The sequence below is a fragment of the Xiphophorus couchianus genome, chromosome 2, assembly GCF_001444195.1.
Source record: "Xiphophorus couchianus chromosome 2, X_couchianus-1.0, whole genome shotgun sequence".
NCBI lineage: Eukaryota > Metazoa > Chordata > Actinopteri > Cyprinodontiformes > Poeciliidae > Xiphophorus > Xiphophorus couchianus.
This window is the reverse complement of record NC_040229.1, coordinates 22,907,497-22,933,240: the sequence shown is the minus strand read 5'-3', so window position 1 is coordinate 22,933,240 and position 25,744 is coordinate 22,907,497. Positions and strand designations below refer to the sequence as shown.

At 37.8% G+C, this 25,744-nt stretch overlaps 1 protein-coding gene across 2 annotated transcripts; it reads right to left on the bottom strand.

Moving 5' to 3' along the window:
- Nucleotides 1-328: 328 nt before the first annotated feature.
- Nucleotides 329-25,506, bottom strand: far1 (fatty acyl CoA reductase 1). Of its 2 annotated transcripts, none has more exons than XM_028001557.1 (13): nt 25,352-25,506; nt 15,889-16,005; nt 14,988-15,104; nt 13,221-13,396; nt 11,876-12,055; nt 10,706-10,883; nt 9,998-10,042; nt 9,319-9,446; nt 9,166-9,233; nt 7,397-7,568; nt 3,766-3,895; nt 2,786-2,913; nt 329-2,516 (listed from the first exon to the last, which is right to left on the bottom strand). In XM_028001557.1, exons 2-13 carry the CDS (start codon nt 15,958-15,960, stop codon nt 2,357-2,359), a joined length of 1,554 nt encoding a protein of 517 aa, XP_027857358.1. In that variant the 5' UTR covers nt 15,961-16,005; nt 25,352-25,506; the 3' UTR covers nt 329-2,356. The 2 variants fall into 2 exon arrangements, with proteins under 2 accessions (XP_027857358.1, XP_027857349.1); XM_028001548.1 differs by lacking the exon at nt 7,397-7,568 and adding an exon at nt 6,707-6,878.
- Nucleotides 25,507-25,744: the final 238 nt, after the last annotated feature.

The following is a 25,744-nucleotide window of genomic DNA, read 5'->3' as shown; positions in this document are numbered from 1 at the left end:
AAAAGGAAAAAAAAATCCACCTTTATATTTTAAAATGATAGGGGGAAAAAATGACTTACTTTTTAATGGAACATTTGTTAATGTTAAAAAAAAACAAAACAAAACCCAATGTTAAAAACACTGTCCATCACAGGACTGATGAACTGTGGTGGACATCAATCTATCATAGGTCAATATGCCACAACTAACCATGCACACGCCCGCACCCAAGGACAATTTAGAGGGTAAATAACACAGCAGATGTGTTTTTTGGGCAGTGGAGAGAAGTCTGAGTACCTGGAGAGAACCCACAATCCCAAAACACACCAAGTCACTTAAACCACTGAAGGAAATTAGGCACAGCAGCTACAATTTATTCACTCAACCAGACAATAACTCAAATCTCATCCTCTTACAGCCAACACCAGACGTTAAAGCCTGAAAAAAAAACATCTGACTTTACAAAGTGTTTATTTTTTTTAAACAGACAGAAGGACACAAGTACATTCACATAAACAGACTACAAATTTAAGCTAAAATGGCACTAAACTGTGGATTTCAGCAGCTTTTATTTACATAAGCTGAGGCTACTTCAGTAAGCTTTCATAAAGTAGGCATGTGATGACAAGCAGAAAAATACATCTGTTCATCTCTTCAAATCTATCTAAATAGAGCTGTACACAATAGAGTTAGAAAACACATCTGGTTACTCTTTTTTTTGTCTTTTCCACATTCAGATATTAACAAGAGTTCAGGCACAGGATTTTGGGGTTTACGTACATTTGCTAATGCTGAGAGAATCACATTCCTTAAAGATGCTGGTATGACGACACGACAGACATGAAGACACTTTTAGAAGACGCATGCAATTACCAACTCGTGGCGGGTTAAATAAATAAGAAAGGTAACAGAGGATAAACAGGAGAAGGTGTTTTCAGTATTGAGACTTTCTATGACGCTAGCAGTTAAGGCCGAGAGAAACGCGAGACTTGAGAATGAGGGGAAAAAAAACACACAAAAAAATGAAAAAGCACATTTAGATTTTTATAGACGCTGAACAAATGGCTCCAAAGTGTAACAGAATATTCCACACAGACTCAACAAAATGGCAGCAGCAAAATCTTTGACAAAGTTTGAGTTCAAGTTAATTCTAGAGGAATAGAACAACAAAAGCAAAGACCCACATTTAAAAGTGATCTATAGGGCATCACCCAGGGTATAATATGAACCTGAAGGCATTTCTTTTCCAGACAAACTGGAATAAGAAGAGCTGAAAAGAGGACAGTTTCTCCTCCCACCTCAACCTAAGCTACTGGCACAAAAGGAATTTGGCAAAGCTGCAACTTGGACACTTATTTGACAGAAAAAGGAACCAGAAGAGGAAAAAAACAACAAGGTTTTTGTAAAATTTGCTGATGCAAAAAAGAAAAGTCAGTATAGGCACTGAGTAAAACCATCACAATCTGCATTGTATTTGGCTGTGATTTAGAGGTGAGCCGCTGCAGTCTGACGACATGCAGCAGTTCTTTCTTGTTGACAGTTTATTTTCCGCCCTGCAGGAACATGCCGGGATAAGTCGAGCAAGAAAGTCCAGTGAGGCATGATTCAGCACAAACGCCGCCCTCACATAAACATTCCTTTAAAAGGTCTACTAAAAACCACAGAAATGTTTGATGCTCCAAGTAGAAATGATGCAGTCAGGTGAAAGCTCAGTGGAACAAAGCTTAAAGAAATGTGGGTTGATTTGTCTATGCTTAATAAAGGCGTGTTCATACAACACAAGAACAGAGAAATTTATTTTACTCAAGTCTGCAAGAACAAGAATACATCTCTTTTGGGCCAGAACATTTCAAGCTTTACAAGAACTCCACAACAAAACTCTTTGGAAGTCTTTATAGATCCCCAGCGCCGTCTCACACTCGGTTCATATTTCATACGACAAGAAAAAAAAAAAGGAGTTCCCCAGAATATGGATCAAGCACAAATAACAGGAACAGAATGATGTGGTTTTGTTCTTGCAGCTCTGGCTGAGAGAGCTAGTTTCTCTGTTCTTGCAGAGTAAGTTTTGGCCTGGCAGGACTCAAAACACAATGCTTTGGAGCAAAGCATTGTTCAATGCATAGCTTTGCAGAATGCGAAGCAGGACCAAAAGGAAACAGGATGAGGTCTTCTTAACGATTAGCCCAATCTCTGATGATCTGAGACAAGTCCTGTGTTTCGTATAGCGAGGACTTGTTGAAGAGTTGGATATTTAAAGCTCTTAAGTCACTGCAGACTCCAGCTCATTCCACTCCTCGCTCAGAGCGCTCATCGTCCACAGGCGCCGCGTTCTTCGCACCTCCAACTCGCCGCCGCCTTGCTCAGAGTCCGTGGTTCATTATCTCATGGTGGAGGAAGCTCTGAAGTACGAGAGGAATTTGAAACAGAGGCTCACCACAAAGTACCAGATGTTGCGGGCCATTTGGGACCGGGCGATGAAGATGCGCCAGATGAGAACCACCAGGACGGTGTTGAAGGTGTAGCGGATGTTCCTCAGCCTGAGGGAACGGTCACAGAAACATAAGACTTCATTCAGCTAACCACATAACCCTCATCGTCCACAACATCTTTTTTTTCCCCAAATCTCATGCTGATTTGAGCTAATCTACCAGGAAAAACTCTCCCCTGATCCGTTTCAAATTTTTGGAAGGTGAACAAATATGCAAATTTTCAATCATGACACACAACACTTTCCAGGAACTAAATTAAGCTGCGTACAGAAGAAGATATCTGTCTGCAGATGCAGGCAGATCCACATCCACCTTACTTGTTGAGGTGTTTGCGTGCAGCAGGCAGCCCTGACAGCTCTTCATTGAGGACATATTTTTTTGTGCCCATGCAGTAATTTTCCATGTACTCTGCCCAGTGCAGCTGGCGCACATCAAAGTTGAACACCTATTCAGGAACAGAAAAAAAAAAAAAATTCTTATTATGTATAATAGAGAAATTTATGTAATATAAATACACAAAGTGAAAAAAAAAATTTCAACGATGCAGACTGGTGGGGGATAAATAGGACATATCCACACTTATTCCAACTTATAAATGTCTAAAGACCACAAAGGCTTGTGACAATGTGCTAAATGCTTGCAACATTATTACCCAATATTTTGAGGGTGGGTTACTTCGTTAAAACCGCGAGACATTTAGTTTGGTTCTCCTGGCTGTCGAATGAGAGTGAACACCATGATAAAATCTACAGACGTGCCTCAGGCCTTCAGATAGAGGACTGAAGCAACGCATGAGTAAGGTATGTCATTCTAAAAGCTCTCGCACTTCAATCTGCAACAATGAATTTAAGAGATCTGTCATCATGCCATGGTCAGAGGTGTTGAAGGATGAAACCATGAAGGCCAGATTGAGTTTTACCACGGAGTATGACAACCAGGACTTCAGGAATCATTTTCTTTGCACCATGTGTTTGCACATAATGTGTCAAAAACGGAGTTATTGAGAAGACAGGTTTGTCAAACCAGATACAGCATTCCAGGACAGAACCTCATACCAACTGTGAAACTGAGCTGGAAGAGTCATGGTTTGGTAATGTTTTGCGACAACATGACCTGGAAAACTCATAATCAAAGAATCCTTCATGAATTCAACTGTCAGAGGGTGCTAAAAGAAAAATGAGACCAATTATATATAAGAAAAGAAATTCAAACTAAAGCACAATTGAATCCTGTAACAATCACATTGATGGAGAAAATACATTCATGTACCGCTCATGTTGCGTTTAGCTAAGATTACCTTCTTATCCTCAGGGCTCATATGGGACAGCAGCATGGCCACGTTGTCTGTGTTCCAAACCCATGAATGGCTGGTGAAATACTCCAGGACCATCATGGCTTTGTGCAGCCGAGTGATTGTCTTCATCATCCTGTGATAAACAATGCGTCAGTGAAAAAGGGGATTAAAAAAAAAAAAAAAGAATGAGAGCGATAAATGAACGAAAAGGACAGTTAAAGAAATTTAAAGAGACGGGACAGAGCACACGTATGGCTGTTGAGGTGCAGAGGCAAAAGTTCCAACTTCAAATATTTAACATGAGAAACCAGATGTAGAGAGCAGTTTACTGCATTGATTTGACCGAGTAATTTTACAAGTGCTTCCAAATAAACAAAAGATTTATTCAGAATATACCAAGGGCAGCCCTTCACCAAATAAGCTGTTAGGAGAAAATATACAGTGCCCTCCATGCTTTACTGCACTCCTAGAAATGGCTCATCTGGAGTCCTCACTCTTCAGCTCACCTCAAAGCTTTTCTACAGCAGTTTGGTCTGGGGGGAAAAGGGAAGGCTTTTCATCTGGTGAACCATACAAGCATTTCTGTCTGTTCAGTTTTCTGAACTTCTCAAAAATGCAACCATGGATTCCAACAATGTTTTCAGGTGCCTTGGAACAGACACAGGCCCACAGCATAATATTACGACACCATGCTTAACAGCAGACATGAGGTGCTTGTCCACATATTCCTTCTTTGTCTGAAACACTTTGAGGAAAAAGGTCATTTAGGTTTAACTTCATATGTTCACATATCTCTGACTGTATGACAGAAAATGCTTTCACTACCATGTCAAACAACGTGTGAAGAAAGACTCTATTGGCTGATATAGACAGAGTTCTCCAACCGTAAGCTGTGGAGAATTTTTAACTTTCCATAACATCCTGGTCATTGTATGGGGATGTGATGCACTTAATTCTCATTTAGTCTTGTTTGTCACAGTTCCAGAAGCTTCAAATAAAGGTATTTCTCCAACAGAAGACATGAGGACATTCAGTTTTACTTGAGAGACGTCTAAAATAAATTAATATGCATCCATCATAAATTAAGACAATGTTTTCTCCTCTTTCCTGTTTTGGGGCGTGGCAGGCAGAAACAGGCCTCCAAAGTTAAACACACCAGAATAGGAAATTACCACATAATTTTCCAAGACATTCCAAAAGCAACCGAAAATTTAAAAATGCATAATGAAAATAATTTACAATATTTCTTTGTCTTTAAATTAGCACAGAGAGGAAAACTATTCCTTAGCATGTTTCCTCAAACTGCGTAAATCTTCTCAAATTAAAAAGTTTGATTTACTTACTCTGTTTTTTTTTTAGTTCTATATAAAATCCTACATTTAAGAGGTAAAAAAAAAAAAAAAGGTTTTTATGCATCTTTCCCAGGAGTGCAACTAAGAGTGGAGGCCACTGTAAGATATAAAGTGCCATGAGCCTGTCAACATACACAAGCTGTAGGATTTCAACTTTGTTGCTGCTCTGTAAAATACTCCAGAATTAGAAGCATTTAAGAAAAATTCTCAGCCCCTTCAAACATGAGCTCAGTTTTAATAATCTTGAGTTTTGGAAGAAATGGAATAAAAATTAACTCAACCTGGATGGCTTGTATAAAATAAAACCTTTTCAAACAGCAACAATGTGAACACTTTTAGAAATTAGATTTTTAAATTATAAAAATTGACAAATTAAAAGTAGATAAATGCTTTTAAAAAAAGACTTTACATTTTTCATTTGATCTTACCTGCATTACTGATCAAACTCAAGATACTGCTATTTCAGCTGGATTTTTGTTAAATTATCAGTTGTAACTTATAAGTTGCGTATTCTGCCTTTACTTAAAAATACAGGAGAGCTTAATGATAATAAAAAAAATACAAATAATAATCATAATGGTAATGTGATTGGCAAGATTTCTTCCCAGTTGACATAAAAAATCAGAAGCGGCCTACTGGATTTATTCTGCACAGAACAGGAAGACAGCTTGCATCTCCTTAAATAGCAATAATTAGATTGGCCTTATGCTGATTCACTCCTCTAAATAAACGTCAATGCGTCAAACCCAATAAACGATTAACACTTTATGCATCATTATCTTCCTGGTAAGTGTAGTAAATCCAGTTGACTTACTCCAACTTCATTCTGTGTTAATTAAGCGATCACAATTCAAGCAATGATCATTTAAATAGGAAATGTGCAGAAAAGAGCCTTAATTGAATCTGATTCATTCCGATTCAGCCAGTGTTGAATTAGATCTGAAGTTAGGCGTGTATAATTTTCACTGAAGTGCTGTCAGTTCAATCAATTTAACTAATGGAGGCTGACTGAAATGACTCAGATTCTGTCAGTGCATGCGATTGATTGGAAGGAAGCTTTAAACATGCATGAATGACCAGCAAACAGTGGAAAGGAGAGCATTATTTGCCACTAATGACAAAGCAAATCAGAGTCAAGACGCACTTCCAGAATTGAAGCCCACTGCTGGTACAAGCTAAACTCATTTCAGACACCAAAGCACACTTCAGATTGTAAGGAGTCAATTTCCATGTGCTGACGTTGCCGTTCAGTGGCACTGTGGAGCTGTCCGCTTTTTGGATTAGTCAAAAATAATTTAATTTTGGAGACAGATTGGGTGAAAGAAGTGCGAATTGATAGCCATAATAAATGAAACCATCTTTGAATGAAGGGTAGGCTTGCATAGAACCCAAATTATGTTGTCATGACGACGTTCAGATGACACCCTGAGATCAGGTGAAGAAGACGCTTTAGAAGTTTTATATTCTCTATAATCCAAGTTAGAGAAATCAGGAAGGAATGTGAAGAGAACCTGAGGTGAAGTGGGGAGTTGATTGGCAGCAGGAAGAGGACTATAAAGTGTGGGAGGGGTTTGTGGCAGATGTGATCTTACCGGGGCTTGTGGCCCATCAGTGTGAGATAGCCGTCATACAGCAGGGCCGGCAGGGTGTGGCTGACTGTTGTCCAGTACTGATTAGTAAAAGAGTTGGAGCGCAGATTGACATTGGGCCTTCTGAAGGCCTGCTCTAGGGGATTGTTCTTGAAGGTCATGTTTATACAGTTCTCTGTAGGAGAGAGATACACACATGACGGGACATGGAGGACACAGAGGATGAGATGAAGAAGACGCATTTCCTCCTTTTAGAAATAAAAGCCAGTCCTGATTGTCAGGTTGGTCTATGCCAGCCTGCCACTTTTTGCACCATCACATGAGACTTGATCTAGTTCCAACGTGAATCTGCAACACTAACAGCATCTCTGCCCGTTTTACAACTCAAACTGAGCAGAGCTAATATTTTAGACGCTGATGAAAACAAACTTGAGCACCAAAATGCAAAGAGTGCAGAACCCACAGGCAGCCTCTTCTGTCCCCGAGAGCCATGGGTTATACATTCCTTGACGGCAACTGAACTTCACAGAAGCAATAACACACACATCAACACTGCAGCTACGATGTTAGGCATCTACACTAGGAAGAAAGTGACAGAATAAAGCAGCAAAAGGTGTGTGTACGTGAAGTTACTATGACCGTTAGAAAAGCACAGCTATGGCACATCCGAGCAGGCGACTATGACGAGATTACCTGGGCTCTCGTCCAATCAGTCTGAGGTACATATCATACAGGAAGGCCGGAGCCTTGTGGCTCACGGCAATCCAGTACTGATTGATTAGGTGATTGGATGTGAGATTAACATTGGGCCGACGGAAGGCCTGTTCGAGGGGGTTCCTCTTGAATGTGGATATTACATGGTACTCTAAGAAGAGAAGGTTGTTCAACACAAGTGAACAAGGACCAGCGTTAATGTGTTTCACGCATTTTGGCTTCAGACCTGAACAAAAAGATATACGCTAAATGAACAAGACTTGATTCAAGTTCATTCTGATCTGAACGAAAACAATATTAAGCTGCTAATATATTAGTTTATTTTTAAAAGACACTAATATTTTACAAATATACCCTATATCTAATACCCCTAAATAAAATTCAGTGCAACCATTTGCATTCAAAAGTCAGCCTTGTTAGTGAAGAGGTTCAACCTATGTTTAATTTAACATTACATCCAACAGACATGTGGAAAAAGGTTCTCTAGTTAGGAGAGCTCAAAATGTAACTCTTTGCCAACACACAAAAACCTCTGTGTGACAGGAAAACAAAAATAAAATACACACCACACTGCTTGTGGTGGCAACATCATACCATAGACCACAGCCCTCTACCTACAGCCAGAGCTGTGATGGACTGAATATCAGTAAAATGCTCTGCAGCTTGTGGAGGCAACATGTATGAATATTTTTGTGAGGATCTTGAAATAATTAGCAATAATTTTCTGGGTTGACGACTGTTTTTGCTGCTGTACACAACTGCCAAAAAACAAAGCAAATAAACAAAAAAGAAACATTTTTTGTCCTTCGCTTTATTGTTCTTTATAGAATATTTGACAATACTCAGTGGAGCACGAAGTGTTTTCAATAGGAGCAAGAATTTGGATGCACTTTGGATTTTACATTATCTCATAGAAGATTAATGTGACTCTTAAAAACTCTGAATAATTAGGATCCCATAACCCAGCAGCCTTCTTAGTAAAAGGAGACTGTTCAAAAAATAGCTTTCATTTTTTTCCCCCTATTCCTTACTATGTCTAGCACAATGTAACCTCATACATGATGGATAGAAAATGTGTATATCAGTTTGATAAGCCAAGAATCAGAATCAAATCTATACTGCAGGTAAAGATTCATAAACTGACCTCTAGAAAAAAAACCAAGCTTTTATGACCCCTACTTTCTGGGCCTTCTATAAGAGATTGAGATATATATATACACATATATATATATATAAATAAATAAAAGAAAGTTTTACATTTTCTCCTCGTTGTGTTTGATGATGCAAAAGTGTAGTTATGACATATATAGAAAACACCAGATTTCATCCAGACCCATAAGTTTATATTAATCTGTTCTGAAACTTGTTTTTTTTTTAATGATGAGCAAAATATTTTTTTCCCATTTAGGTTTCCTCTGTTTGGAATTCAACATGAATTTAATTTAGTACTTTAGTTTATATTCCTCACTGAACAGTCCAGTGTTTAAACATTTGAAACTAAATCTATGTCAGCATATTCTCAAACACATGGGAAAAGGTTGTGGACATGCAATGCTAACATGCACTTTCTGTGCAACTCACCAATCTAGTAATGGATTAGCATAAGCTTCTGGTTTAGGTGTGGAAGGCAGTGGATTACAAATTACAATAAGGTTATGCCATTAGAGGCCATATTTAATGACAGCTTCATTATTTAAGGCTTCACACAGGCTGCATTAGAAGTAAAATGGTATGTAAACACATCATACCGACTTCGCCCCAGCGAAACGGGTTGATCCCACCAGTTGTGCAGTTATACACCAGGATGCTTCTAGGCCTGCAAAAGGAAGCAACTACTTTATTGTAATTCATGTGACTAACAACCTAATCAGATTATACAATAGAAGTGGATGATTTTAAACCTGTTGACTCGTTGTGATCCAGAGAACCAAGCTGCCGCTAGAGTTGCATTAATGACCACATCTACAGGGACCAGGTCAGCCACGGCATCATTAGATGCTCTCATCGTACGCAGAATCCCCTTTCCAGCCTGAAACAATGAGATGAACTGATCTTAATGCGAAAGAAAAAGGTATAGTTAAAAAATATGATAAATTATTGCTTTGCAGATTAATGAAGAAAGTTGATGCGGCAATTTGAGAAGGTGAAAGTCAGGACTCCAAACGTCGGCTCATTCGTTCCTCCCAACAGGCAGACACTTTCCAGGAATAGCGTGACAAGCACTCTGAGCTTGCCACATTGGCAGGATTCATTGTAATTCACCAGAATGAAGTACGACCACAAAAGTTGTTTGAAGTACTAAGTCCTATTTGTCTTGCTTCTGTCAGACTGCCCCACGGAGGCTGTGTCTACAATCCAGTAGCTTGATTTCATCAGAGCATTAATGTTTACATGAACAGTAATGATGGATTTCATTGCAAAGTGTCTTTCAGTGTCCTAATGAAGCCCTATACTAGTCTGATGTAACCAATCACACAACTGAATTTTGACATTACATCATGTTTTAATCCAGCAAGTGCTTTTGCAAAAAGCTTTATTGATGCCTTATTATTTAATAAGAGCATTGATTTTATTACTTACGGCGATGAATATTCCACTGGGTCCATTAAAGTTGTCAATCCAGCCCTGTGAAATGGACAGTATTAGAACTGAGATAATTAAGTAACTAAAGTTCTTTATATGCAACTAATCTACAATAGGAATTATGGATATTGTCTTTTTATATGAAAACCATTTCATGTTGGGGAAATAAAAGATAATATAGGAGGAAGCTGAATACATCCCCTTTAAAACAAAAAAGATCTGGGAACTGCTTGAGTGACAAATCCTTAAACCTTTGCTCTTGAGTCATTAAATAATGCTTTTTTACTGGAGGTCTCACATTCTACCAGCAGCGGCCATCAGGATGATCCCTGCTTGGACTCACTGCATGTGTGTATAGACAACAAAGGCTTGATCACCAAGATCTTGACAAAGCTCTGAGGAAAAGTCAGGCCAGAACTGACACCGATACCTTCTTTATCCACAAGTGACATCAATGGACAACATTATGTTTAAGCTACCAAAAAGCTTTTTTTAAACTGCATATTAGCTTTTCTGACAAGAGTTTTTAGCATTTACTTGTTTTTTGACACAAATTAAGAGTTCTTCTGATTGATGCTAATCATCTCCTTTGATAACTTATACATGGCTCCTTTTTAGCCTTAATTTATACATTACTCTAGTAGGTTAAGAGGTTTTCATAATGTATTTAAATTTAAAGCAGAACGAGCGTCTCGAATGACTCACGGGGAACGGCTCTTTCCAGCTGGCGCCAACAATTGAGGGTCTGATGATGGCAACATTGAGGTCTCCAGCCTCCTGCTGCACCAGATACTCAGCCAAGGCTTTGGTGTAGGTGTAAGTGTTGGGGCGCTCGCCAATAAGCTTGGGGGTTAGTGTTGCTACCAAATCGTCGTCCATCCAGCTGAAGGCAGAGAAACAAGACTTACCTGGGATGACGTATTGAGTTTCAGTTTCTAACATCTAGGAATGCTAAACGCACTAAGAATAGTAATGGGGGATTAAGCTCAACTACCAGAATTATGAGGAGAGTTATATTTTTCTTAAACAAAAGGAAAATCAAAAATGCTTCTTTGGTTTGATTATTAACTTTACACGTTTTACAAGTTAAATCTAATCCTCTATGCCTTGGTCTACTCTACAGAGAAGATTATGTACACTGTTGCTCTAAAATAGATGCAAACACACTGGATTCATGTATGTAAACATGAACCCTGTTTACATACAAGATTCATTATGAATAATTATCCAATATCCCATGCCCTTGTACCTAAGTTAATAACAGCAATGTTACCTTTGACTCAACAGTCAAACTTTATAAAAAGCTAATTTATCTTAGCTTAAAATCTAACTTGACCTGCTAAACAGGTTCTTAAAATTATTATTAAATGCTTCAATGCAATGAGCAAAGTTGCTTTTAAAACATCTGCATTGGACAGAAATGGGTTGAGAGCTTATAAATAAGCTTAGCATGGAGAAAATAAAACGGTTTGAGTTATGAGGTACTTTAAACATGCAAAGAAAGCCACTTTGCACCACTCTAAAAATAAACACCGGAACAGAAGATGGGACAAAAATGGAGAAAAAGGCATTTGATAGTATTCTGTACAGTTTTGGCATATCCATCCTGAATGCCATCATAAAGTAACTCAGCGTATCTACATAGTATAGGTTTACTAATGACACCATTCTCTCTCCATTCATCAAATTTAATCTTAAAGTTGCACTAATATATCTGAAAAGCAGTTTGTAGTACCGTCAACTTTGGTGCTACAAAGTAAAACAAAGATAAAGCTGCCGTGTTCACAGCATCATGGACTTTTGACAGTCACACAGTACATTCCATTTTGCTTAAATCTGCAAAATTGTGCATAAATCTGCTGTTTGGAAACTTACTCAAGAGTGTCAAGGAGTTTGCGGTAGTTTACAGGAGGCGGGTACACGACTTCCTCGATGACCTCTCTGTCACAGTGGGCGTAAGCTGTGGAGACGTGAAGAAAGATCTCCAGGTGCTTCATCCTGTGGGCCAGCGCCAGCATCTTTTGTGTGGCCAGGACATTCAGCTGGATTGCATCTCTAAGACACAGAAAACAAGCATTTTCACTGAGATTTAGTTTAAAGACCGGGAAGACTGACTGAAAAATAGAACATTTGCAAAAAAATAAATAAATAAAAAAATTTTTATATTATGAAAAGTCAGTTTTCCAAATAGAGACTTCACCATACAAAGGAATAGTCAGCTATACCAACATCATTCAAGATCTGCTCAGGCTTTAAAAATAAACACTGAGAAAGTAAAAAGATGTAAGATTTGTAATGGCCAGCTTTTCATTGTTGCTTTGTTTTGATGACATTGTCCATTCATGCCAACCAAACATATTTAGAGTCTGAATATAGAACACCACTCCTCTTCAAGGTTTATTTATGTCCAAAATAGATGTGGAATTGTTTTACACAAACACAATGTGATGTCGCCTCTGTTCCTAAAATAGTAATTAAATCACCACTTATGACACAAAGGCAAATATATATATATATATATATACTGAATGCTGACATCTTCCTAAATGTTGTAGTGTTTTTAGTTTATAAGAGAGAAATCTGAAATTGACAAAATATGCATGAGCTTTTAAACTGATCACAATCTAAAATCTGTAACAATATTCACATCTGTGCATCCTTAACATGTTAGAGTGTCACCTTACTGAGGATCAGCCAGGGGGCTTGAGGCCAGATATTATACAATTATGATTGTAGTAAAAACGCTATAACATGCACTAAGCTACACGCTAAAAGATTCTTCAAAAAAAATGGAGCATTCTTATTTGATGGAAACACAGAATTAGATATCTTATAACTATAATAGCTAAACGAAAAAAATATATATGTGAAGTCACAAACTAATGTGTCATTGTGTCTGGTTTGCAAAAATCAAAACATAGTACAAACAATTGTTAGCAAAAAATCAGCTTTTTGAGACCACTAATTGGAGGAAATGTCTTTAAATAGGTATACACTCAGTTTCTTCTAAAGACTGTATGGGAAATAGAGCTCAATAAGCAGCTGTGTCTTAAATTCAGCAGAAAAAGCAAGGCATGCCAGGTGTTCTGTTTCTGTATACTGCAAACAGAAGGTATGCTCTATCAACACTGGGCTGAAAAGAGCCAAGCCTAGAAAACAGTCGAAAATTACACAGAGTATTTGCCTCATGAAAGGGTAAAAAAAAAAAAAAATCACTCACTTGAGTGGTTCATTGAAGCGGATTGTTGCGGCACAGTGGAAGACGATGTTGATGTTTTCAACCAGGATGCTCTGATCCTCTTTGCTGAGATCGAGCTCCAGTACTGTGAGGTCACTGTTCACTGCTGTGATCTTCTCTGCAAAGTCTGGCTGCTCTGCTTGCAATTTTTCAAACAACTGAGACAAACAATGAAATGTTAGAAATGAAATGCGTTACAATAAATAAAGTTTATTATGTCATCAAACAAAACAAAAAATAAAAAGCTTAAGGCAAAACAGATTATAATGACAAAACTGCATTTTAAATGTATACTGTGGTAAATGAAAAAAAAAAGTAGAGCAAATGTCCTTAAAGAGACATTGCAAACAAATATTTATACTGAATGAAAGGACAATATTTGACCTACATGTACCCATTTCAAGCTCCGAAATGTGGAACACTTACAGATAAAATATGTATATTTTATGTACATTTGTTCATTTTTATGGCATTGGCTCAAACCCAAAAGTTGGTTTCTCAGAAAATTTCAATGTTCATGTAAAAATAAACACATTCTCAAGTATATGCATACAGTATTTGGTTGCCGCTCCTTTTGCATGAGTCAGCTTGTAGCACTAAGTTGCTTCAAATGTTTTTTAGCTCATTTTGTTGTTGGCTTTGGCATTTCACTTGATAATACTCTATAAAGTTTAAGTCTGGAAGTTTGTCCCTAATGGAGTCATTAATCCTTTATGCAGTGTTGTGACATGCCAAATCCTGCTTTAAAATTAAATCATATTCATACAAGGACTTTGCATTATAATGTTCTCAAGGCTACAGTTTCCCCCACTGCTTGGTCATTTCTTTCCTACCACACTTTTTCCTTCCACTCAACTTTCCTTTATTGTGCTCTGTGAATATCGTATCTCCCAGTGGATTACTCACTATGTGCAGGGCATCAGTGAACCAGCAGTCTGGGGCCTGTACATTTCTGTATTATTTCTTAGTCTTGTGTAATATTTTAAATTGAGATGCATTCTGAGAATTGTATTAGCTGTAATCCACAATAATTAATTAAAAATAATATTAATTAATTATAAATTAGAAAAATAAATACTTGAAACCTTTTCCTTAATGAAACCACATGATGTAGACATTTCTTGAATTAAATTTCTGAAATAAAAAAAGTTTCCAACAATATTAATAAAAAATGCATGTTGCCACTGGTGTTGACTCGGTTTCAAATAATTTACTGTTCTTCTGAATTTATCCACTTTTCTGAGTGTTAATTTTAGGTGCATGTACCTTTCTCCTTAAGCAAGTCTTGCTAGATATTGCGAAACTTTTGATGAAAACATCTAAAGTCATCTTTCTACGGTACTCCTGATCCTGTGATGCGGCCAACCTCATCAGTGTCGGCCATCTTCTTAAGAAAGAGGAAGACTCAGCAGAATTACCCTCAACCTTCACTTTAAGCAACTTACAAAAGTGCATTCAAAGCTGACCTCTAAATTTCTATCCCGACTTATGAGATGTGCAATGCCACAGTTCTGTTATAAGGTTTTACATTCTGATTATTTAAAGTACATAAACAGAGGAGATGAGTAATAATAGACTATATAAACTATGAAGCAGTTCAAGGTGAAGTTTCCACTATAATCTTAAACTCAGTAAGACTGTGTTCATGTATTTGGACACAAACAAGTGTAACAGGCTTTTCAGAAGCTCCTCAACTTCCACACCTCTGTGACAGCCATTCATTATCGCTCCTGAGCATCCAGCTCTCACCTTGCAGTTAATCATGTCGGCTACGCGGGCTTGAGGGCTCTGCCCAGCTTTTGACCTAACCATTACGTAAACGGTTTTGACCCCAGGGCAGGACCTCAGCAGCTTCTCCAGCAGAACCTTTGACAACAAACAAGAAAATGCATTTATTTATCTTCAAACTGAATTTAGAACAAGAATTTACTCTGCGTTGTTCAGATTTTATCCAGTAACATTTATGCAATTGTTGGAATTTTAATGAAAAATAATTACAACAATCAACAGTGATTAGCTAGACTTTAAGCGCTAAACTCTGACTGGATCACAGCTACAATCCTGAATAAAGGGTCGCCATATGACGTATAGATCATTTTTATTTTCTGTGCCTTTTTTAATACTCTATTTTCTATTAGTTTAATCTTGTTCAGGCAGCTGATGCCCTTCTCTAGCAGCAGACATGGGATATTTAGTCCACCATTTAGTAAAAGGTTCTTAAAAAGTTTGTGTTATAAAACGAAAAACCTTTTACAACTCCATTCCTATAACATAAGAGTCATTTTCATGATTTATAAGATAACGTGCATAAACTGACTGAAGTTGTTCCTGGCCTATTGGAGCATTGCGTAAGTCAGTACTGATCCCATTTTTTTTTGTTTAGTTGACATTATTCAGCTAAAAGTAGACCAAACCACTTAAAAACATTTGTCAAAGGATTAAAAAAAAAAGAAAAAAGAAAAACTTCCTGACATCATTAACATTATGTTCTTGCAACTTCGCGCACATGCACTGTTCAGCTGGCAAAAAGCAGAAGAAACAAAAAACATGCTTTATTTTACTGATGCTGGAGAGACAAAAAACAGGACTTCCAAGCAGTAGTTCACAAAGTTCAGCCACATTTCACAAGCCAGCTAAACAACTGCCGTACCTTTCCCATGAAGCCTGTTGCTCCAGATATCAGCACATTTTTCCCTGCATAGTATTCTGGGATGTTCACCATGATGACGGGAAAGCTGCCTTGGCGACTTCCTCAATGACACTCCACCTACACGATGAAATGAACAGATAAACACCTCAAGAAAGCACTTCTTAGTAGAGAACAGAGAGGTAACCCACTGCTTTGTGGACCCAATGTCAAACATAAGGCTTCGAGGGATTGCTGAAGGTTGTCAAAGGTTGCAGAGAGTGGAGTTATTTTTATATGAACCTGCTACACTCTGTCAGCAACACATAGCTGGATTAGGGACAAATTTTTCAGTCAAGCTTCATATCTGAAAAAAAAGCCTGAATTTCCCCCCCCAATCCTTCCCTAAATCAAGAATATTACAAAACAAAACATGTGACTGACATTGCATTCATGTACAGACGTGTTTTCAAACATATCTGTATATGGACATTTAGTATTACATTGTTTGAACCCCCAAAAAACTCAACAAAAAGACATTTTAAGACAGTTAAAATATGCAGTTTCTGGTGTAGAATAATTTAGTCTGCACTAAAATTTATTCTTTAAAAGTAAAAACACTTTAGTTGCACATGTTTGGAACATTGTTGCTCAGCATTTTGAAGGCAATTTGCCCTGTTAAAGTGGGTATAAACACTTTGGTGATATCAAATGTCGAAGGCAATGAGTTTAAAGAGGGAATTAATTAGGTATCAAAATAATTTGGCATTAGCAATTCCAATGTACAGAAACTAGTCAACAGTTGGAGGAACCTCAAACCACTGGATGCCCAGATTTGTATATCCAAGCAAGTTCTTCCAGAAAGTAGACCAGAAAATGATAAAAGAAGTTTTCAGAAACTCTACAACACCGTCACTGGACTTGTGTTAGGCTCTTGCTATAGATGAGCAGTCAGATTGAACCAGAATCAAAGATCAGAACTTGAACTCATTGAGATTCTGTGGGACAACTTGAACTGAGCTAAACATATATTAAAGCTGAAAATTAGGAGAAAGACAAGTTTTCCTCAGACAAATGTCACAAACTGATAAATAGCTACTAGAAGTTTCTCTCTGAAGTAATTCAAACCAAATGGGTAAGAGCATACATTAAGAGACAGGGTGCCTCAACTTTTTCCTCAGTACAAAGTTTCGATTTCTTGTTTGTTGAGCAGCATTAGTTTTGAGTATTAAGTAAAAAAAGAAATTTTAATTATAGTTAAAGATATAAACAAAATAGACATCAATGAAGGAACATTTCTTTTAAAAAAAACAACTTTAGAGTGTTCCGATTTTCTTCATGACTACACCAGAAACTCCACTCAAAATAATTTCTTTCAAAGTCTGGAAACAAATCGTGTGCTTGCCACATTTTTATCCAACATGTTTATCAAAAGACAAAAACAACAGCAAATAAACTTTTTTCAAAGTTAAAAAAAAAGACACTACAGTTTCATCAAAACTTTAAAAAAAGAAAAAGAAAAAGCTCATCATAAAGCTTATCACAGCAGCTGAACACTGGCAGTCAAGCTTGGAGCCCGCTCTGACATTAAATGTAAATATGAAAAGGCTTATCAGTGGGATTACATTGGATTTAAAACACAACCACTTCGTATGTACAATTACAGGTTATTCTGGAGATAAGACATCTAATCATTTACTGAGGAGACTGCCTTGTGCAAATTGGTGGGGCTGAAAGTGTGCCACAGCATGTGTTCAAACAAAAGGTAAGGCAAACCTTCGAAACCAAAGTACGACCACACGGATTCATGGAGTCCTTGTTTCCAGAAAGAAACATGTCTCCAGTCTGGCTCTGAAATTTTACTTTATCTAAAAACTTTGTTTATTTTTAGGTTCTATTGACCTTTTTATTAGATAGTCTCTGTGGAAACTCAACTTCATGTCTATTAAGAAATCTACAAAGAAAGACTGCAAAGCTATCACGCCACACTAAAACATGCAAGGGAAAAGTTCTTTGAGGAAATCATAACAAAAGCATTAACAATGCTCAAGGTTTATTTGCAACAGTTGACGTGCTTCCAAACCCTCCTGTGGCTGTATCTCCTGAACTCCAATTTGACACAACCTTTTGCCAACTACTTTGCAGAGAAGTTTTTTTTTTAAGGGTTAATCTGCAGAAATTCACCAAATCCAGTATCAAAGATAATGACCAAAAATAACAAATACAGAAAAAAATGACTCCAATTGAAATCCTAAACTATAGAAATGTAAAAATATTTCTATGTAAAAAAAATTCTACATAGAAGATTTTCATGAGCCTGAAACGATTTACTAGTCTGTTTAAATTCAACAATGCACATGCGTCTTAAAATGGAAGATCATCAAAGCATTGACGTAGTCATTTAATTCAAGTAGTTATGTGGAAGGGGAGAAAAGAGGTGGTAAAAAAGAAGCTGAAACAAAGGCTAAAACTGCAGCCCTGAGATGATTGAAAAGCAAAGTACCTACAACAATTTTGGGAAAATTTGGACTTTAAAGGGATATCTGAAGTCCTAAATCCAACAAATTAGAACTGAATAAAAAAGGAGAACATTTTCCCACCACCACACTCATTTGAAGGAGGTTGGGTTATAATAGCTTCCTCTTCACAGTTCAAGCTCTCTTGTCACAGTTCTCGCCAACATAAGTATGCTACTCTGTTCTAAAACGAGTGCGTCGACTTCTCCATTTGACGCAGGTCTGAATTTCCGCATTTAATTCCCTTTTGAATACCAAATCTTTTCACTTTTATCTACCATCCATCATTTTTAAAGCACTATGAGCGTTTGTCCTGTATACATCCAGCATGACAGCCTGCAGAGCAGTGGGAGATAAAACTAAGCAAATTGTGTCTGATAAGTGACTGTGACATGAGATTGGTTTTTCAACTCCAGTGGTTATAGTTAAACGGTTAGCACTCTGCTATTGCATTCGGTTTTAAGAATTACATTTATTTACAGAACTTGATTCATAAAGCAGCACTGTTGCCTTGCAGCAAGAAGGTCCTGGGTTCGATTCCCGGCCCAGGGTCTTTCTGCATGGAGTTTGCATGTTCTCCCTGTGCATTCATGGGTTCTCTCCGGGTACTCCGGCTTCCTCCCACAGTCCAAAAACATGACTGTCAGGTTAATTGGTCTCTCTAAATTCTCCCTAGGTGTGAGTGTGTGTGTTCATGGTTGTTCATCCTGTCTGTCTTTGTGTTGCCCTGCGACAGACTGGTGACCTGTCCAGGGTGAACCCCGCCTCTCACCCAGAACGTAGCTGGAGATCGGCACCAGCACCCCTCCTAACCCCACTAGGGACAAGGGTGTTAGAAAATGAATGGCTGGATTCATAAAGCAGGAGAACACCACACCACACGAAAACACATTTTGTTTTTATTTACAGTTTAAAATAATAAAGACATTTTTGGTGGTTCTAAGAAAAGGTCTCATGTCAAGTCTGTAGTGTAACGTTAATACATCATAATAATAGTTGAAAAGGTGTTCTCATTTTGTCTAATTTGTCTGTAATTTGTTTTGTAATTTTTACTGTAACAGTTGTAAATGTTTTCTATACTACAACCTCCTAAATAAGAGCTATAAATACTAACCTTTACTCAGACTCAAGTTAGACAGTTTCCTTTAAACAGTTAAGTACATTTTGAATAGGACATTTTGTCTGCCAACCAACCATAAAAATCCACTAGACTATGTAAAACATCACTACAAGGCATGCCAAAATCCCATCCCACCTTTTTTTGATTTTTATATTTGAGCAATTTCCCCTTTTTCACAGTATCTTCAAAAAGCTAAGGCAACTGATGCAACCTTCCAGAGTTCGTAACATCTGAGATTTAAATTATTAATTACATAGGAAACAGTTTTGAAACTAGATACATTTTGTGCAAGTTTCCTCCATTGCTCTGTATGCACCGCTTCTGCTCCTGAACAACAGTTGATTATAATTACCCAACAAACATTAATTATTAGAGAAAGAGGGGACATTAACGGAGTATTTCATGCTGCTATGACAACAGCTCTACTACGGGCTGCGTAGGCTTGGTGACTCTTGCGGAGCAAAGCGAGAAACGGCTCCGTGGTCCCCAGCACAGTTGAAAGCTGTGGATGAATCGTTTGCTGCATCGCATCGAGTGCCAAGCGTCTCGCTCCAGCTGAGCGCCTGTCAGAGCGCCGCTGTGACCACAGCCAAGCTGAAAACACAACACTCAGTCGAAACAAGCTAGACAGCAGGCCTGAATCACAACAGATACTTTTTGTTTGGCAAATAACAAAAATAAAAAAACCAAAAACGGCAGATGTTGGGCCAATATTAGAAACGTTTTCACTTAAAACAGTTTGACCATAGAGCCTTACTTTTAGGAGCTTAGCAATAAATGTTTCCTTGGTTTTATTCATGGTGCAGCAAGCCTTTCAGCAAACACCACCATGTTGCCACAAGTGATTCTTACAGGGTAGAGCAATTAAATAATTTTTTTTTTTTTTTAAATCTCAAAAGTAGTCACCCGGCCCTCCTTAGGTGAGGCGACATACTGAATATGTGTCATGTGCCATGTTATAAATTTCCATAGCATCCTCTACCCGTCTGCATCCAATTTTCTGAAAGCTCAGTTGCTGTTAGTGCTCCTGAATGCATCACTTGTCCCCTTCTCATGAAATGAGGAAAATTCCAGAGCGTAGGGACTGTTGATTGAGTTTTGGAAAAAAGGCAATGCAGAACAGACAAGCAAGAAATCCTGTGTTTTCAGCGTCAACTGATGGGTTAATAGTTCGGCGACATGTTAGTAAAGTAAAATAACTCCGACATTCTTTGTTGGTTCTACTTGATGCAAACAAACTCGACTTGTCGTGGGAAGTGAGTCTGTGCAAGAGAGTTTGTGAAAAGCTACACAAACTGCTAAACTGGCAAGAATAAACTAAAAGGTGAGTAGTTTGATCCAATTAGGTACACAATTCAACTGTATAAGAAGAGTTTTGATTGTAATCCCTGCTGTTTTTAGGATGATTCTGGAGATTTGGGGAAATGATACAATTTGAAGTCAGTCCTTTGTTACTGTATTCCACCCAGTTTGTGCAACTCACCAGCACCAGTGAAAAAAAAGTCCCACAGCATGATACTACCACTGATATATATATATATGCATTTCAGCATTTTATAGCAGATTCTTTAAGACTATGCTCTAGTTAAACCATTCACACAATGAGGTTTCTATTGAAATTTTATAAATAAAGCTCATTAGAAAACATCTTTTTAACCTTGAAGCTCAAATTTTTAAATGTTTGGATCATTTTAATGATATCCTTCATTTTTTATGCTTCAAGACATGCTTTTCCTCTGCATATCTTTTTTTCTGCTACACTCATCACTATGATAGTTATTTTGATAGTTTGAATAATCCACAGTCATCTAAACACATACAGACAATACCTGGAATAACGGGTAAAATTGGGCAAATAAAAATCATGTTTTAGAGTTTCATAAACAAAGATATAAATATGCAGCTGTAAGAGAGGAGGTGACACACTATAGTATTATCTATTAATAGGTAGTGAAAGAAAGTAACACTTTAGTTTTCCTGCCTTCAATGCTCTCCATCGTGTTCAACCTGTTTGCTTAGCTGACAATTTCACATTAGTGAACATGAGGGAACCGGAGAGAAGAACTACTGTCCCTCCATGCAACCCAGTTCTCCATTAACAAAAGACAGAATATTTTAACAAAGCAAGTTGTATGCGACGCTAGAAAAGTTCTCTATCCTCAGTGGGAGCCGTCGCTGTAGCAGAGGTCAGGTTAAATGTTAACTGTATAGTTTGATCAACGAAAGTTAGGAATTTTCTGCCTGCACCATTTGTTGGATGATTATGAACATTCATTTATAGATTATTTAAAGATAATGGAATAAACAGCTTTCAGCAAACATTCAGGATCTTTATGACCATCTGAAATCGGCGACACATTCTCTAGCTAAAGAAGTACATCTGAAGAGAGAGATCTTTGACAAATGTCAATAATAGCTTCAAAACACTGGAGAGAATATGGGAGGACATGAAGGCTTTCATTTCCTTGTATAGTAAGTCAGAGAACTGAGGAGGACACAGTCATTTTTCCAAAGTATTAACCAAAATCCAGTTCATGTCTGTTAAAGATCATTTGTAGAAGATACATAAGATTTTCAGACTTTTCTCCACTATGATAACCCCTTCTCAGCTATTACTGGGATTGAATATGCCTTCTGGAAAACATTCCCTCAGATATCACAAGATCTTTGCAAATCAGAGTTGTAGAAATACAGCATTTGTGCATTATTAGTATACTGTGTAGTTTTTTTTTTGTCAAGCATTCCACTGTGGGTGTGTACTCATCTGTAATAAACTAACGTGTAATGCGTCTGTGGCAAAGACTATTGTTATACTGTGCAGTTGTAACTCTCACTCTCAATGCAAAACATTACGGTTACAGCTAGAGCTTTTTTCAGCGCTCAAAAGTTTTAACTTTACAGAAAACAGTAATTGATCACTGTTTAAAAGTCATAAATTAGGTACGATTTCAAACACTGACTCTTAAAAACTGCTGTTTCTCTTTAAGGTTAAGGATACTTGGCACATGTACAATTATCTCTAAAACATTGAGGAAGAAAGATGGGAGCGGGGCCAAGTTCCTAACCAAACCCTTCTGAAAACACTTCCTTGTAATCTTCAAGAATTTTAACTATAGCATTGACAGAAGAAACTGTGTCAACCTGTTAGAACAGAGATCTCATCGTCACAGAATTTTTGCATGACTCTGTAAACCTGTAAACACCAGCTTGTGCATATAGAATTTGTATTTACATATTATATAGATAGATCTCTCTCTCTCTACATTTACTTAGATATACATGCATATATATATATACACATATACATATATATACATAGAGATATATATACATAGATATATCAAACAAAGCTGTAATCTGTAATCTTAGGCCAGCCCAGGACCCAGCCAGAAACCTTTGTGCCCTTTGATCAAGTGTCTGTGAAAGAGCTACAGTAGCTTACAGTCAGGCAGCAAATTGATCCCTGATGCTTTATGGATAAATAATTGATGTGGTATAATGCCTAAAGTGGCCACGTGTGGAATAAAGAGTTTGTAAATAGATGAGAGGTTCCACAAGTAGTCTCAGGAGAGTGATTCCACCACTACAAAGAAAAAAAAATACCGAATGATTGTTTTAATTTGAAAAATAAATGCAGGAAATCTCAATGTGCCATTTTAAAACAGGGAATGTTCCGCTTTGAAAAACAGAGCAGTGACAGCTAGGCCAGTTACAGGCACAAAAAAGATGGACCAAAGTTTTAAAACTTTGGAGTCTCATTAAAAAGCACTTTGAATTTTAGGTTCAATATTAAGAATAATTTTAAGCGCTTTAAGATGGACCAAAGAAACTGACATACAAACCGGACTTTTCTCCAGCTCTATGGAGTAAAACGGAAAGCTGATTTCAAGCAAAACTGTCACACGAGGCAGTGTGTTGATGTGTGCAGTACAGGATCTTTGATGGTAACAGTTGTATTAAAATCATCTCCGCATTTAAACAGAACCAGTTTGACAAGGCTTGTCAGAAACCACGATTCAGAGTGCCACCACCATCTGGTTGCAGGCGCGGCTGGTGAGGAGTGTTTAATAATAAAATGTATATTACGCTGCAGATCTGCATTGCCTTTAACTCAGCCTTCTTCATTTAACCTTCCAATATACAACTTATTATATTTTCAGAATGGTAAAAAGATGCAAAATTCTGATGTGTGAGCATTTCAAAACTACTAAACTTTAGAAATACAAATTTGCCTGGGCTCTTGTATGAAAATGAAACGACTTTAACGTTAATGTGTTACATTTAAGACGCAGTGGCATTAGGTTCTGCTTTTACTTAAAATAAACATTTATTTTTACTCAGGGGTATCACAAGGTGAAAATCTCCCAACTGATAACACATCCATCTACTTCAGTTCTTTGTGATGCCACACACAAAAAACCAAAAAACTAAAAGCTGTCCCATCACAGCCAATTGATCACTGATTGAGCAATACAGAGAATGGCATGTTCCCTGTGCAACAGCATTTTTCATCTCAGTCACGAATGTCAACCTACTCTCCCTGGTTCCTGCTACAACAGCACATCTTTCCAGATGACTGGAGCAGACTTGCACTACAGGTCAAATCGCCCTCATGATGGCAATCAGAAATTCTGTATTTCTTAAGCAGTTTGATTGCCTTATCTTGTCTCACGGTGCTCATCCGTTTGCTTTTCAACATACTGCCATTGATTTCAATGAATTTAACTTAATGTGACTGACAAACACAAAGCAGCTCTTAACTGAAGTAGAATGACAAAGGTGCAAGGTTTTTCTATGCGTTTTAACTAATAACTGAGTAGTGTGCCACAGTCAGGCGAGTCCTAAATCTAATTATCTGGCATACATGCAAAACACACCATTGTGTTCGTGAAATTGTGGTAGCAGCCTCTTGCTGTGGGGGAAACTTCTCCTCAGGGGAGACAGGAAAGCCAGTCTGAGAGGATGGCTATACCTCAACAGGTTTGATAAAAAGAAAGATATTTTGCACAAAAAAATGTTCTCTAGATGTGACAATGTGGTAAGAGTCGTACCCCAAAAAGACCTGCAACCAAAAGCTGATTCTACAGATTTTTGACTGAAAGTGGCTGTATTCAAATGTGGGCCAATTTAGTCGACATGCCTCTCACAGCATTTTAGAGTTGATGCTTCAGAAATCTGGCATCTTTTCAGCACCTTGGTAAATGATGGAATCATTCTCGATGTATAAAAGGAGGACTTTACTTACGCACTACAGGATAAAAATTTACTAAAATTTCAAATTGTAAATTCGAAAAAAAAAAAAAAAAACACGCAAAAACTGCAAACTGCAAACAACGGATCCCGTGATTCTCATTACATACAGCTACGCAACATCCTCATCACGACCAAAACTCGTTGTCCCATTTCTACCGCTTTTAACAGCCTGTAATCACATTACACCAAACTCGGGAGTGGCGAAGAAAACTCGATGAGCTGAAGCTAATTAAATGAGCACCGAAACATCGAAACCAATTATATCTTCCTCATTTCGGTGGGAAAAAAAATAGTAAGAGTGGAAAAAAACAACTGAAAATTGAGAACATTGCTTAAAGCCAGAGCAGCTGCGACTTCTGCTAATGTGAGGTCGACCCTAATAAAAGGAACTCCAAATTGCTCCACATATTTGCGTATTTCCCACAGTGTAGTATTTTAGCCGCCCCTCCCTCCTTTTCCTCCTGGCGCATCTTCTTCCATTAAACACGCTCTGGTAGCAGCGGCGCCAGGCATTTAGCCCCCTGAAAACCGGTAACAAGTGTTTCAGCCCCCGATGAAGCCGAAGCTGATGGCGGCGACGTGTAAACCATGTACGTACCCAGAAAAAAACGGGAGGTCGACTTTTCTTTTCCTCCGGTTGGAAACGTGGTGTGATCCGCGAAGAGGCGGAGTAACAACGAGCACCGCTAAGAGGCAGATAGAGTAACCAGACTCGGCAGGAAGCTTGCAGCATAAATAAACCGCCGTGACGTCACCCGGCAGCGGTGTCCGACGTAGATGTTAAAAAGAAGATGTCTCACTCCTGTTTGTTTTATTCACAATCTGTTTCTACGAAATAAAACTACAAAGGCCTCAGCATCTTCAACTGAAGTTTGATTTACTATCTTAGACAGAAATGCGATGAACAAAAAGTTAATTACATAACCACGTTGTTTTTTTTTAAGCTAAAACCTTTATTTCAAATATCTTAAAAATAACCAAACAGGTGGTT

What these genes read in the sequence shown, in the direction of transcription:
- far1 (XM_028001557.1), bottom strand. Translation starts at nt 15,960, where the DNA reads ATGGTGAACATCCCAGAATACTATGCAGGGAAAAATGTGCTGATATCT. An exon ending in CGCTTCAATGAACCACTCAA is followed by an intron (nt 12,056 to 13,220) that starts GTGAGTGATTTT and finishes TCTGTGTCTTAG; the next exon opens with AGATGCAATCCAGCTGAATG. An exon ending in GCTGGAAAGAGCCGTTCCCC is followed by an intron (nt 10,043 to 10,705) that starts GTGAGTCATTCG and finishes TCCATTTCACAG; the next exon opens with GGCTGGATTGACAACTTTAA.